Source organism: Rhododendron vialii, chromosome 5a (assembly GCF_030253575.1).
Source record: "Rhododendron vialii isolate Sample 1 chromosome 5a, ASM3025357v1".
In the NCBI taxonomy this organism is placed as follows: domain Eukaryota; kingdom Viridiplantae; phylum Streptophyta; class Magnoliopsida; order Ericales; family Ericaceae; genus Rhododendron; species Rhododendron vialii.
Genome location: NC_080561.1, coordinates 28706267 through 28720564, shown reverse-complemented (window position 1 = coordinate 28720564; position 14298 = coordinate 28706267). Strand labels below are relative to the sequence as shown.

General features: G+C 40.8%; 1 protein-coding gene across 2 annotated transcripts; it reads left to right on the top strand.

The window, feature by feature from the left end:
* Positions 1–477: 477 nt before the first annotated feature.
* Positions 478–13610, top strand: LOC131327326 (amidase 1-like). Of its 2 annotated transcripts, none has more exons than XM_058360431.1 (9): positions 478–802; positions 2323–2475; positions 3391–3515; positions 3591–3716; positions 4352–4537; positions 4747–4894; positions 5001–5169; positions 12841–12975; positions 13202–13610. In XM_058360431.1, exons 1-9 carry the CDS (start codon positions 558–560, stop codon positions 13361–13363), a joined length of 1449 nt encoding a protein of 482 aa, XP_058216414.1. In that variant the 5' UTR covers positions 478–557; the 3' UTR covers positions 13364–13610. The 2 variants fall into 2 exon arrangements, with proteins under 2 accessions (XP_058216414.1, XP_058216415.1); XM_058360432.1 differs by lacking the exon at positions 478–802 and adding an exon at positions 2189–2212.
* The last annotated feature ends 688 nt before the right edge of the window (positions 13611–14298 follow it).

Sequence of the window (14298 nt, the reverse complement as noted above, 5' to 3'; positions counted from 1 at the left end):
CCGCTTCGATTCATGACGACTAATAAATTTACCATTTTGATATTAATCAATAATCACCTGTTGACGAATCGGAATTTACAATCGAGAGCACCCAATACAAACCTTTTTTTGTATATACCGTGTATTTTGGTCCCGTCCTGTGACAAAGACGAGTCGATATATACCGTGTATTTTGGTCCCGTCCTGTGACAAAGCTGGACGAGTCGACAAGATAGAGAGACTATCCACTCCTAACCATCATATAGTGTCCCAAATTCTCTCACATGGCATTTTGAAGGAGAGTCACACGCTTAATCTAGGTGTGCACATCAATGTATGTAGTGTAGCGATAAATGAGTTTGAAACATCACAGGGTATGCATATCAACGTGTAGCGTATCAATATATGAGTTTGAAACTCCTGTGATGGTGGTCCGGGGTGCTGAGTAATTTTCCCACTACAAAATATGGAATTTTTTTCTATCATTTCCTCTGACAAGCGTGTCCACAGCATTTACGATTTTCTTTTCAACCACAGGACATAGGGAGGATCCTAATCCTGGGTGTGGGGCCAGTCTCATGGATCGTTCGGCTTTGTCCTTTCCTTTTGGACAGTTACTCTATTCTACAGTATTTTATCCAATCATCTTCCGCCCGCTAGAAATCGAGGATGTGCTGAGAGAGAGAGAGAGAGAGAGAGAGAGAGAGAGAATGGCGGGCGAGTCCGATTATGGAGCTTTCATGGATAAATTCATTCTACAGCCAAGCTCTTCAACTGATCAAGAACTCCCCTTAAAGGGCCTCACCTTTGCTGTAAAAGACATGTAAGCCCCCTTCTTCACCCTCAGCTCTTATTACACTCCATTCCGATACTCCAGTCAGTGCCTCTTCTCATAACGAGTCCTGAATTTTTGGAAACGAGCTGTGATGACCGGAAGTGCTTATCATGTGACGCGGACTGGGTCTACCACGAGAAGATATTCAATGTCCTCTTTTGTAGACCCCACACTGGTGTGTGGTCTAAATTCGTAATCAACCTTGCTCCTGGACATTGAATAATTTCTCATCTACCAAGGTCCCATAAGACTATGCCATCTATTTATTTTGTTAGTCTTGATGTACTTATTCGCTGTTCATTAAAGTCACGTTAATTGAACGTCGACATTTATATGAACATGGGTCACTGTTCATCTCTATTCAGGCTACTATGTTTTGGCAAAGCCTTCATCTATATCGGACTGTCTTGATTTTTTTACATGAACGGTAGGCAAATTGAGGTCTACAAAATGAATGGTCCATATGTTAAATAGAATGGATCACCTGAGGAATCACAAAAGAGCATCTCATCTCTAATTTTTGGTGGGTCAAAGTCAACAGAAATAAAGTCTATATGAATTGGAACCTCCCTAGTTCTTTTGAGGGACTGGACAGTCCTATCCAGCCCATTCTCGGGCCCTTCTCGCCCACTTCGATTATCAGAACCGTTCACTTTTTAGACCTCTTCGGGAACATTAGACACGCCAAAAATCATATCGGTTGGATTTTTCTTGATATGTTTTCAGAACAAATTTTTCTTAAGAAAAATAACATTGCAACACTGGATCAAATCTCATTTTTATCAACATAACTTTTTTCAAAAGCATATCAAAAGATTTCCGGTCAATATAATTTTTTGGGCATTCCTAATGTTCTCAACGAGGTCTAAGAAATGAATGGTCCCCTCTCCCCATCATTGAATTGGGCCGGACAGGACCGTCTAGTCCTCAAAGGGACCGGAGATGATCAATTTCCTTTTTATGAGTGATCCCAAACTCATAGTAAAACAATGACAGCCACTGGATCCCCCTTTTGGGCATTTTTATTGGCCAGACTATGAATCAGGATATATAAAAGGATGAGTATAAGTAATCGCATAAGATTAATAATAAGGGAATTATTAGTGCAATATCGTATCTCATCCTTGTGAAATGTATCATCCCTGCTCCACTTGTTGCACTCAACTCCAGAAATGCTGTCTCATGAGATTTGTAATCCAATTTCAAGTCCAATACGGTTAATCAAACAGAACCTTGTGTATTATGTATATGAACCTCTTTGCTTTATTTGCATACAGCTTACTGTAAAGTTACATCTGTAAGCTTATCTGATGACTGGTTCCATACCTGGTTTTATATCTTCTCAAACAGATAGGCCATTCATTTTTTGGGCAAGTAGGTAGATACAAAGAAAGATAGGTAGATGGGTCAATGTTGGTCATTGGGCTCCTATATTCTTTATATTTTAGCATGTTTGTGGGGGTTTTTTTTTTAAATTTCATTTTAATCAGAGTAAAATATCTATGCAGATTTGACATGGTGGGATATGTTACTGGGTTTGGAAATCCTGATTGGGCACGGACTCATTCGGCTGCTACGACAACAGCTCCCGCCGTTTTGGCTGTGTTAAGTGGAGGTGCTACATGTGTGGGTAAAACTGTCATGGATGAAATGGCATACAGGTTGGGTTTAAACACACTGTTCTTATACTGAAGCTGTTTGTTCTTGTTGGAAGGGGTTTTAGGAGGACAAAATGGTGTATCTTGACTTATGTTTTCATATGTAAATGAGTAGTAATATATTTCCTGGAAATTGGGGACAATGAATTCATGTGTGAATGGTGACTTGAGGTACCCAGCTGCAGAAAATTTTGCGATAACTCTACAAATATCATGCAGTAGTTGAATTTTTACGTTCAACAAATTATATCCAGCTTATTCACATTGGAAAGCACTAATGAATCTGCAGTGAACCTCTCTCTCTCTCTCTCTCTCTCTCTCTCTCTCTCTCTCTTTATGGTTTTTCGGGACATGCAATTACTAACTGAGAAATGGTATATGCAAGCTGGGAAACAATGTTGATGTGTATCTCGATATTGTTGTAATTACTTTCTCACTGCTGGTTGCTAGGATTGTATCTTTTGCTTGAAAAGGCAGATTATTGAATTGATGCCGCATCCACTGTATCCCTTCTTACAAGCAAGGTCCTCCCAAGAGTTCAGGGCTTTGTTTTTGCTAATATCTTGAGAAATGAAGAGACGAAGAAAGTAGAACAGTTCCTTGATGGTTTTCAACTCCATATGCAATAGTTTTTTGGTGGATTGTCTCTGCAAACACTTCCAATAAGTGGCAGAAGAGAAAATAAATACACAATGCCAGTTACGCAAGGCATTGGAAACCTTGGTCATAATCAAGAAGAACTTTTATCGAATCATGTGACGTAATCCATTGCATGTAATCCTGCATTGAAACACAATTTTCAAAGTTGGTTAAGGATATCTTGTCTTCAGCATCTTCTTCAATACTTTTTTGACAGAAGGATCTTTAGAGTTCTTTTCTGATTGTAAAACTTCAACTGAAATACATGTTTTGGGGCAGCATAAATGGAGAAAACAAGCATTATGGGACTCCAAAAAATCCCTTTGCACCGGATCGGGTGCCTGGAGGATCTTCTAGTGGATCAGCTGTTGCAGTTGGTGGAATGCTTGTAGATTTCTCCTTGGGTGAGTTATGCCTTTATAAGCTTGTTTTTCTATTTTTGCTTCATAAGTTGGACCAAAAGGTTTCATTTGTCACAGGCACCGATACTGGAGGAAGTGTAAGAGTTCCGGCGTCATACTGTGGGATTTTAGGGTTTCGACCTTCTCATGGTGTTGTTTCAACATCTGGGGTCATCCCTATGGCACAAAGTTTCGACACTGTCGGTAAGGATGCATCTACATTGTGTACCACGAAAACTTTTTCACCTAATCTTGCAGGGACTCGTAACAAGGTAGCACCAGGAACCTGTGGCTGGAGGAAGTAGCTCTCCTGAGTCCTGACCAAGGGGAGGGAGAGGAACAGAGACATTAAACTATGCGTCTTATGCAGTTTGTTTAATATAGTGACATGAAAACCCTGAATGTGGAAAATGTTGAAAACGCAGAAAATATGTTGTGGGAATGCAAATATGTTTCAAGCCTTTGACACTTCTCTCTGATTTTTCCCACAACAGTAAACTAACATGTTAAAGAACATTCTCAACCCGTAACCAAATCTACCATGATAGCCATTTGTCAGACCACTGCATCCAACTTGTGACTTTGTCAAGCAACTACTTTTATCACAAAAATTCATTAGTTTAGATGCATTGTGCATTGTTATTTTCATTGAAAATTACACACAATCTGGACAGGAAGTATGAGAATTGTGTCGATGCCAATGTTATGTTTTTGGGGCACTCTTGTGTCCATGCCATTCCGTTTATTGTCTGATTGGCTTACTTGTGAAGATGAGTATTTGCAACTTCTAGTACTTTTTTAATCAGCACATAATTCATAGTCGGGCACTTGTTATTCAGGGTGGTTTGCTAGGGATGCTGCCATCTTGTACCGAGTTGGACGGGTATTATTGCAGTTGCCTGTGGTGGAACCTGTGAAACCTACTCACATCACTATTGCAGAAGATTGTTTCCAGCTTCTAATAAGTATCCCAAGTCATCGAGTAGCTTCAGTCCTTGTTAAATCGGTGGAGAAACTATTTGGTGGTAAGTAGGCTAAATGTTTACAAATTGTCGGCGCTTGTAGTTTTACTCCAGCTGCGACGGGCATAGGTTCCATGTTGTTTCCTAATCGGCTTTGATTGATAAAGCAAATCTCAACAGATGCTATGAACAACTGTTCGACAAGTCATCTTCACTATTAATTGCATTCTGCTGCACCCCTAAGTTTGATTTACATCACCAAAGTGATGCAGGTCACATTGTAAAGTATGCGTGCCTTGGGGACTATGTTAAAGACCACGTTCCAACTTTGAAGCATTTTATGGGCAACGGACTTGAGAATCAAGAATATAATGTTGTGCCCTTGGCAGCTCTCTCAAGTGCCATGAGGCTGCTTCAAAGGTGAACCTTATGAAGTAATCTTATTTGGGGTCTTTTTGTTCATGTTCTGACTTGAATAAGACTTTTTTCATCCGTGTGTTTACTACTCAGTCAATTGCCTTGATAGGTCTGAATTCAAGAATAATCATGGTGAGTGGGTTACTACTGTCAAACCTGATTTGGGTCCTGGTATATCAGAACGAGTGTGGGAAGCTGTGAGGTCAACAGATGAAAATCTCGATGTCTGCCAGTTGGTGAAGACTGAACTACGTGCTGCTCTCACTGCTCTCTTAGGGGTATTCTCTATCTCCCTCTCTCCCTGTTATCTCAAAAGCCAAGACACTTCGGTAAAGTGATAGTTCCATCCTTGTATATCCTTTGAGTCATCCAAAATTTCTGAGCTTCAATTATGCATATCTATGAAGCACGGGTACCGGTAATTTGCATGGTACTTCTGAATCCATACCGGATATAAGAGAAACGTACTGAAACTTTTCTCTTTGACTTTTGCCTTACCCCAGAAGTACCCTATATATCAAGCCATACCTAACACAGATGAAGCTAAGTTGATAACGACTTACTTTTTCTATGCTTCGCATGATTGTAGGATAACGATTTTGGTAGGTTTTTTTGTATAATGGCATTAAATTTTGATTTGTACCTTAAGTTTGACAGTAAACTATTATTTGATGTTGGATTTGCCCTTGTCATTTAGCTATTTCCTTTATTTTTAGTGCATTTATTATGTGTAGTTTGTTGCTCTAAAAAAACATATTTGTTAAAGTCGTAAACAACAGTACCCATACCCTACTTTTTTAGGTTTAGCCATATCGTACCAGTACCCATACACATGCTTCTTAGATGCATATGCATGGATCTTGATATCAGCGAATGTTTTGTCCACTGTGCCAAAATGAATATTCTTGAGCTGGGCATTGGTACTGGTGGAAGATAGATTTCATATACTCTTGGCAAGGAATAAAATTTTGTTTGGTTTCTATTGGGACAGCCTTTAAATTTCCATTTCTATGTAACCCAATATGGAAACAGTAGAGGAATCAGAAAATTCCAAAGTTCCTGCAACACATACCGAAATGCATCGAAAGATTTCGATATTCTATGAAGCGTACTGATACATTCAGTTGTTTTTGACACACATCAGAAATTGGCAATAATGACTTATTCGTATAGGACCAACTTCTTTGGCATTTTCATTGCGTTCTGATTATGTTTTCTGAACTGTTCAGAAACATTTCCTTTTCCTAGCCAACCAAATCAACATACCAAAACAAAATTTTAATCCTTGCCTCTTGGGCCTCCAGAGTTATATCGAGGGGCATATCATTTCACAGAGTTCTTCACTGTGGCTGTATCAGTACATGGAACTCATGTCAGTAATATTATTGGCAAAATTGGTAGAGACAACTGTTTTTGGTTATAGTCCAGTCTACATTTGTAGTCAGGGAATAAGTTGGATGAAGCAATTGCATCACTTTCACGACTTAAAGGCCTTCCCCGACATGCCAAAACTAGCTGCCGCCCGACCATCTGGTCTTCCACCATAAGAGGTTTTGAATCTTTTTTGAAAAAGTTGCATACAACGAAGAAACCTTTTGGAGCTTCAACTCGTACTTAGTCTTGCTTCAGTTTGTGGGCTTACGAATGATCTTCTTGGGACAAATGAGCAACAAAACAGAAGACAACATATTAACAACTTAGTCCCCGGTCTTACCTGCATTATTCACTCTTGTTATCAACATATTGATGTAATATGCAGAAAGGGTATTTATGTCTTTTTGTATTGATTCTATTTATAGGTGTTGGAGTCCGTTTTTTTGGTAGCTTTTATCATTTTGAACAAATATTATCAAGATAGTCTCTTTTGTATCTCATTTGGGAGTTTCTCTCTCTACATTATCTATGGATATCTTTGGGTATCTTTGGTTGCATCATTTGGTATCAGAGCTTCTAGGCTCGATTCCCACCGTTCATCTCGCCGGAAACCTGAACCTCGCCGGAAAATCTCGCTGGAACCCTAAAACAGTGCCAGAAAACCTCACCGGAGACACCATTTCATTCCAAATCTCCAGATCTGCTCAACCCAACCCTTTAAACTTCGATTTCGACCCTTAAAACTCTCTAATCCACCATTTCGGAGCTGATACTAGCTGTTTTCAGACATTAAAACCCATTTCGGAGCATTTCGAGCTTGCTACAGTGATTTCAAGCACTGTACGACCATTTTCAGCACTGTTCATGCATGAGCCAGTGTTTGAATCTTCATTTCGGCACTGTTCACGCATTCGAATCTCTATTTTTGACCAGATCTGCGCTCCTTTTTGGATTTTCGAGCATTTTTACACTCAATCAAGCCTGCTACAGTGATTTCGAGCACTGCTACAGTGATCTCAAGCTCGAAATAGTGATTTGGAACCAGATCTGCCTGTTTCGGACCTCAAATAGGTGATTTTACACTCGATTCAGCCATTTCGGAGCTCAAAACTGAGACCCATACCTGCGTAGTGCTCCTACGATGTTCGAATCACTCGAATACAGTTCGAACAGCCTTCGATTGACTTCGAAACTGTTGATTAGTGTTGAACAGCCTTCGATTCAAGTCGAATCTGTCGATTAACTACACTTAGGCACTCGAATCTGAAATTTAGTCTTGATTTTAGCTGGGTTTGTCTTGTTTGTTGTTTGCTGCGATTTATTGCGATTTTATTGGGGATTTGTTGTTTGCTTGCGATTTGTGGTGGTGTGAAGTCTTGAGTTGACTGGGTTTTCATTATTTGGGGTGGATTTACTTGTTTGGAGTTGAATTTGGGTATTGTAATAGCGTATCGGGCTAGAAAAGGAGGTAGAGGTAGATGCTTTGTGGTGAATAATGGTGAAGAGAATGGGTTTGGCAACCAAAACCATGAGATTCAAGAGTTGAGACAATAAGTTGCCACCCTAACGGCGATGGTGCAAGGCTTGCAAGTGTCGCGTGCGGGTAGTGGTGGGTCCGAGGACTCTCAAAGTCAAGATCTCCTTCTTTGAACAAAACCTCCCTTTTGTGTGCATCAACGGCCGCCTTATACTTCGCATTAGACTTATCAATGTTAAGCTTAACTTGAGAGTGGATATTCTTCATAAACGTAGCCATATCTTCCGCCTTGGAGTGTCCCTTCTTAGGGGTTAGCAAAGGAACGAGGTCAACCACACTAGAAGGTTTCAACCCGTAAACCACTTCAAATGGGGAAGTGTGAATGGTGCGGTTTAGAAAAGAATTGTAAGCAAACTCCGCCAAGGGAAGAATTTCATTCCAACTTTTTGGATGTTCACCAACTAAGCATCGCAACAAATTTCCAAGACTCCGGTTTACCACTTTCGTTTGATCATCGGTTTGAGGGTGAAAAGAAGTACGAAAGTATAAGTTGGTGCCGATCTTCCTCCACAAGGTCCTCTAGAAGTGGGCAGGAAACTTAGCATCTCTATCGGAGACAATAGAAGTAGGGAAGCCATGCAACTTGTAGACCTCTTTGAAATAGAGATTAGCAATGTTAGTCGCATCCATAGTCTTCTTACAAGGTATGAAATGAGCCATTTTTGAAAACCGATCCACTACCACCATGATAGAATCACTCTGCCTTTGCGTAGGAGGAAGCCCCAAGACAAAATCCATACTCACGCATTTCCAAGGACTTTCTGGCACCGGTAAAGGCAAATACAATCCCGCATTAGTGGCTGTTCCCTTACTCCGTTGGCAAGTTTGGCACCTTTGCACATAGGCCCCCACATATTTACTCATTCCCTGCCAATAGTATGCATCTTGAAGCAACGCTAGAGTCTTATCCTTGCCAAAATGACCCAACTTGTGACTTTCGGCCAACAATTGCTCCCTTAAAGAGCATGTAGGGACACATAACTTAAGTTCTTTGAAGAGAAATCCATCCTTCAACATGAAACATGGATCGATAACCTTATTACCCCTTTGCAAAACATCGATTATGTTACTAAAGTAAGGATCTTCAGCATAGAAAGTGCGAAATTCTTCAAACCCAACAACCTTGTTCTTCATTTCCACCAAGAGAGCCACTTTGCTACTCAAACCATCGGCCACTTTGTTGAGAATCCTCGATTTGTGCCTCAAAGAGAACGTGAATTGTTGTAGATAAGCCACCCACTTGGCATGCCGTTTATTGAGGTGTTGTTGGCTATTGATGTACTTAAGAGCTTCATGATCAGTGTTGAGGACAAATTCCTTGTAGGCCAGGTAGTAACTCCAATGCTTGATGGCTTGGACAATGGCATAGAATTCCAAGTCATAAGTAGAGTACTTGAGTTTAGCACCGTTCAACTTCTCGCTAAAGAAAGTAATAGGTTGACCACCTTGGCTTACGACTCCACCAATTCCCACTCCCGAAGCATCACAATCAAGTTCAAAAGTTTTGTCAAAGTCGGGTAAGGCCAAGATAGGAACTATATGAACACCCTTGGCTTGAGGCAATCAGTAAGAGGAGCCGCGATACTACTAAAATTGGCAATGAACCTCTGGTAGAAGGTAGCTAACCCATGAAAACTCCTTACTTCATGAACACTTGTAGGCGTTGGCCATTCCATAATGGCCTTAATCTTGTCTTCATCCATGTGAACCCCCTTTGAAGACACAACATACCCCAAAAATACCACCTTATCAACGACAAAACTACACTTCTCAAGTTCCCATAAAATTTCTCTTCTCAAGATTTCAAAGACTTGTTGGAGGTGGGATGAGTGATCTTCAAAACACGCACTATACACCAAGATATCATCAAAGTACACAACTACACATATACCCGAAAGAAGAGGTTGAAGCATTTGAGTCAATACCCGCATAAAAGTGCTTGGAGCATTGGTAAGACCAAAAGGCATCATAAGCCATTCAAAGAGGCCATGAGGGGTCTTGAAAGCCGTTTCCCATTCATCTCCTGGGCGAACTCGAATTTGATGATAACCACTTCTTAGATCAATCTTTGAGAAGACCTTTGAACCGGCAAGGCAATCCAACATATCATCTAGCCTTGGAATGGGAAAGCGGTACTTGATAGTGATCTTGTTGATAGCTCTACTATCTACACACATCCTCCACGAACCATCCTTCTTTGGAGTTAAAAGAGCCGGCACCGCACAAGGGCTAAGGCTTGCCCTTATGTAGTCTTTCTCTAGAAAATCCTTAACTTGCCTTTGCATCTCTTCCCTCTTCCTTGCAGGCATTCTATATGCGGGCTTGTTCAGGAGGGGTGCCCCGGGTACCAAGTCAATACAATGTTGAATATCTCATAAAGGAGGCCATTCGGGAGGTACCTCTTGAGGAAGCACATCAACATACTCCTTCAAAAGTTTAGAAATCGCCTCGGGAACATCTGACACACCCATATCCGCCGTAGGAACCAACACTAAAACATATCCGGTTTCATGACTTTCCTTGAGAAATCCTTTAGAAGCAAGCAACGTAGTGAGAGGAGGCTTTGTAGTCACCTTCTCCTTCATAGGTAACAAAGTGAATTGTCGTTTCTCCTTAAGGACGGTGTAGGTATTCTTCTTTCCATCATGGATATTGCCATAGGTGACCTAGTAGTATATGACAAGCATCCATAGGAACCACATCGCACCAAGCTTCATCAAAGTACTTTTGCCCAATGGAGAAAGATAACAAACACCTTTTAGTCACCTTGATTTCATTGCCCTTCTTGAACCAAGAAAGGGTATAAGGATGGGGATGCTCCTCCATTTTGAGTTGTAACTTGTCCGCCACCTCTTGAGAGACTACATTCTCACAACTTCCACTATCAATAATCATGTTGCAAACTCTACCGCCAACATTGCAAGTGGTGTAAAAGATATTGGTACGCAACCAATCTTCATTACTAGCATCCTTAGGAGTAAAGAGAGTCTTTTTGATCATCAACGCATAGCCTTCTTCCTCCTCATCATCACCCCCAATTTCTTCACATATTTCTTCGTCATTAACGGGAATATCATCCTCACAACCTTGTTCCGTAACCTCCTCAATGAAAAGTGTCTTGTTGCGACCTCCGGAATTCTTACGACAATCCGAAGACTTGTGACCTGGTTCCCCATACTTGAAGCACTTAAAACCCCCACTTTGGAATTGATTTCGAGCCCCCGAAGCACCGGATTGAGACTGATTTTGAGAGGGTGTTGAAGCTTTATTGGCTCGATTTTGAGTACCAACCCCGAAAGAAGCACCTTGGCCACCACTAGAGGAAGAACCACCCCTAGCATAAGAGTAAAAGGGCTGCCCGAACTTGGAACCACCTTGATATTGTTGCCCGGATCTCGAAAACTTCCATTTTTCTTGCTTTTCGGCCACTAAGGCCCGATTGTAAGCTTCTGAAACCGTCCACAAAGTTTGCATAGCAAGGGCATCTTGGATTGTGATTGTCAACCCACTTATGTACCTTGCAACCATTTGATCTTCACTTTCATTCAAATCAACTCTAGCAACAAGTTGATGGAAAGCTTCCGTGTACTCATCAACACTTCCAACTTGTTTGAGATTATGCAAATTCTTGTAGAGGTTTTGCATATAGTTGAAAGGCAAGAATTACTCATTGAGTTTCTTCTTCATTTTCTCCCATTCTCTAATCTTTCCCTTTCCTCTTCGTAGCCTAGTTCCTTGCAATTGCTCTCACCAAGCGGAAGCTCTTCCTTTGAGACGGATAGCCACTAACTTCACCTTCTTCTCCTCGGAAACGTCTCCATAATCAAACACTCTTTCAACCGTATTTATCCAATCAACAAACTCATCCGGGTTAAGACTTCCATTGAACTCGGGAAGTTCAATCTTGATGTTCTTCTCCCACCTATAAGGAGAGTGAGTGGAATGTGGCCTACGCCAATTTGGATCACCAAAAGGATTGTCAAAGTGACTTTGAGAGTCCTCGGACCCTCCACTACCCACACGCGACACCTGCAAGCCTTGCACCATCGCCGTTAGGGTAGCAACTTGTTGTCTCAACTCTTGAATCTCATGGTTTTGGTTGCCAAACTCATTCTCTTCACCATTGTTCACCACAAAGCCTCTACCTCTACCTCTAAGGAAGATTGGCACCAACTTATGCTTTAGTACTTCTTTTCACCCTCAAACTGATGGTCAAACGGAAGTGGTAAACCGGAGTCTTGGGAATTTTTTGCAATGCTTAGTTGGTGAACATCCAAAAAGTTGGGATGGAATTCTTCCGTTGGCGGAGTTTGCTTACAATTATTCTCTAAACTGCACCATTCACACTTCCCCATTTTAAGGGGTTTACGGGTTGAAACCTTCTAGTGTGGTTGACCTCGTTCCTTTGCCAACCCCTAAGAAGGGACACTCCAAGGTGGAAGATATGGCTACGCTTATGAAGAATATCCACTCTCAAGTTAAGCTTAACATTGAGAAGTCTAATGCGAAGTGTAAGGCGGCTGTTGATGCACACAAAAGGGAGGTTTTGTTCAAAAAAGGAGATCTTGTTTGGGTTATTTTGAGCAAGGATAGGCATCCTCACGGTGCTTACATGAAGTTGAATGATCGGAAAGTGGGTCCTTGTGAAGTCTTGCGCAAGATCAATGACAACGCTTATCAAGTTTGCTTACCCTCTCACTTGAGCATCTCCAACACATTCAATGTGCAACACTTGGTGCCCTATTTACCGGAGGACACTACCGTAACTTGAGGACAAGTTTCTTTTTTAGTAGGGGAGTATGATGTAGTATGTAGTAAGGATATTTATGTCTTTTTGTATTGATTATATTTATAGGTGTTGGAGTCCTTTCTTTTGGTAGCTTTTATCATTTTGAACAAATATTATCAAGAGCTAGTCTCTTTTGTATCCCATTTGGGAGTTTCTCTCTCTACATTATCTATGGGTATCTTTGGTTGCATCACATATTAACAACTTAGTCCCCAGTCTTACCTGTGTTATTCATTCTTGTTTATGTAGGACTACGGTATCCTAGCAATCCCCACAGTTCCTGGGCCTCCACCAAAATTACAAACAGAGCCATCTACATTGGAAACATTTCGTGCCAGGGCTTTTAGCTTGTTGTCTGTTGCTGGAGTATCTGGCTTCTGCCAGGTTCTCTCTCTCTCTCTCTCTCTCTCTCTCTCTCTCTCTCTCTCTACATATACTATGCACAAGACTGCGAGTCTTTGTGGCACACGTAATATTTAGCTTCCTGATTACCAATTTACTCTCGTATTTTGGACATGTATATGAAAAAGTGTGTGTGGGTGGCATAGTAACTTAATATTTAGCTTCTTGATTACCAAAGTAGTACTTATGAAGTTGGTCAATTTCACAGGTGAGCATACCACTAGGAACGTATGACAATCTTCCCGTGTCAGTTTCCTTGTTAGCGAAGCATGGATCAGATGGGTTCCTGCTGAATCTTGTCGAGACGCTTTATGGAACTCTCAAGGAACAAATTGAAATTGCTCAGGAATTGAGTTACCGAAGGTCTTAACTTGTTTATGTAAGCTTCCATTTCTTATTCGAATAAATAAGAGCGTTGTTGCAGTGTTGCATTTTCACAACCGCGCATGTATATGACCTAGTCTTGACTCTTGACAATTAAAAATCCGGTATTTTTCTGAAATATTCACACTTCGAAGCCTTCATAGTTAGGACATACACAATGTGAAAACAATATACAATGGTGGGATCATTAATCGAGGTATTAGGATTATTGTTGGTAATCAATGTTATATCCCTACTTGTGGACTGTTTCCAAGTGATAATCTGACAATAAAGGGATGCTGCAGGTCCACTATGAGGTGGAAAAGTGTGTAGTTTAAGCTCTTGTGAAGATACTGGGTCTGTTTATATTGCATTACAATAAGCCAGATATTGTAAATGTAAGCTTTGTGGAGTAGGGGGAGTAGTGGAGTACATATAGCTTCTATTTATGCTCCTCTCTTTGCCATTACATGTGCAAATGCATTCTAAGTTTAGGTGTGTAATAGTCTTGACACTTCAATCTTCAGAGACAATTTACTTTAGACAACAATCGATCTTGGTAACATCTCTCTGCCGAAATTATGCTGTTGGAATATAGGAACTTCCCACGCCTGACCGACACAAGCAAAAAGAAGACTCTTGAATTTGTAGTTTACTCGAAGACACGAAATTTACATCACTTTATTTTGCCCACAAACAATCATGGCAACTTGTGTGTGCATCAATTTAGATTACCGTTTATTTATAGTGGATGTGAGTTTGATCTAAGCATGATTTTGATTTTGCACTTCGAGTGAGAGCTGAGCTCCTTTGCAGCCCTAGCAACAAGGTAGTCAAATCTCCAGGTGGTTCAAAAATCCAACTGGTATCAAGTTTTGGAATTGGTTTCTGAAGCTCAATCTGCTATAGTACTTATCAACATAGAAGATGATTTATTTGGTA

Coding starts and splice junctions, on each gene's coding strand:
- LOC131327326 (XM_058360431.1), top strand. CDS start 558: ATGGATCGTTCGGCTTTGTCCTTTCCTTTTGGACAGTTACTCTATTCT. Junction 803..2,322: donor ACCTTTGCTGTAAAAGACAT/GTAAGCCCCCTT, acceptor ATATCTATGCAG/ATTTGACATGGTGGGATATG. Junction 4,895..5,000: donor GCCATGAGGCTGCTTCAAAG/GTGAACCTTATG, acceptor TTGCCTTGATAG/GTCTGAATTCAAGAATAATC.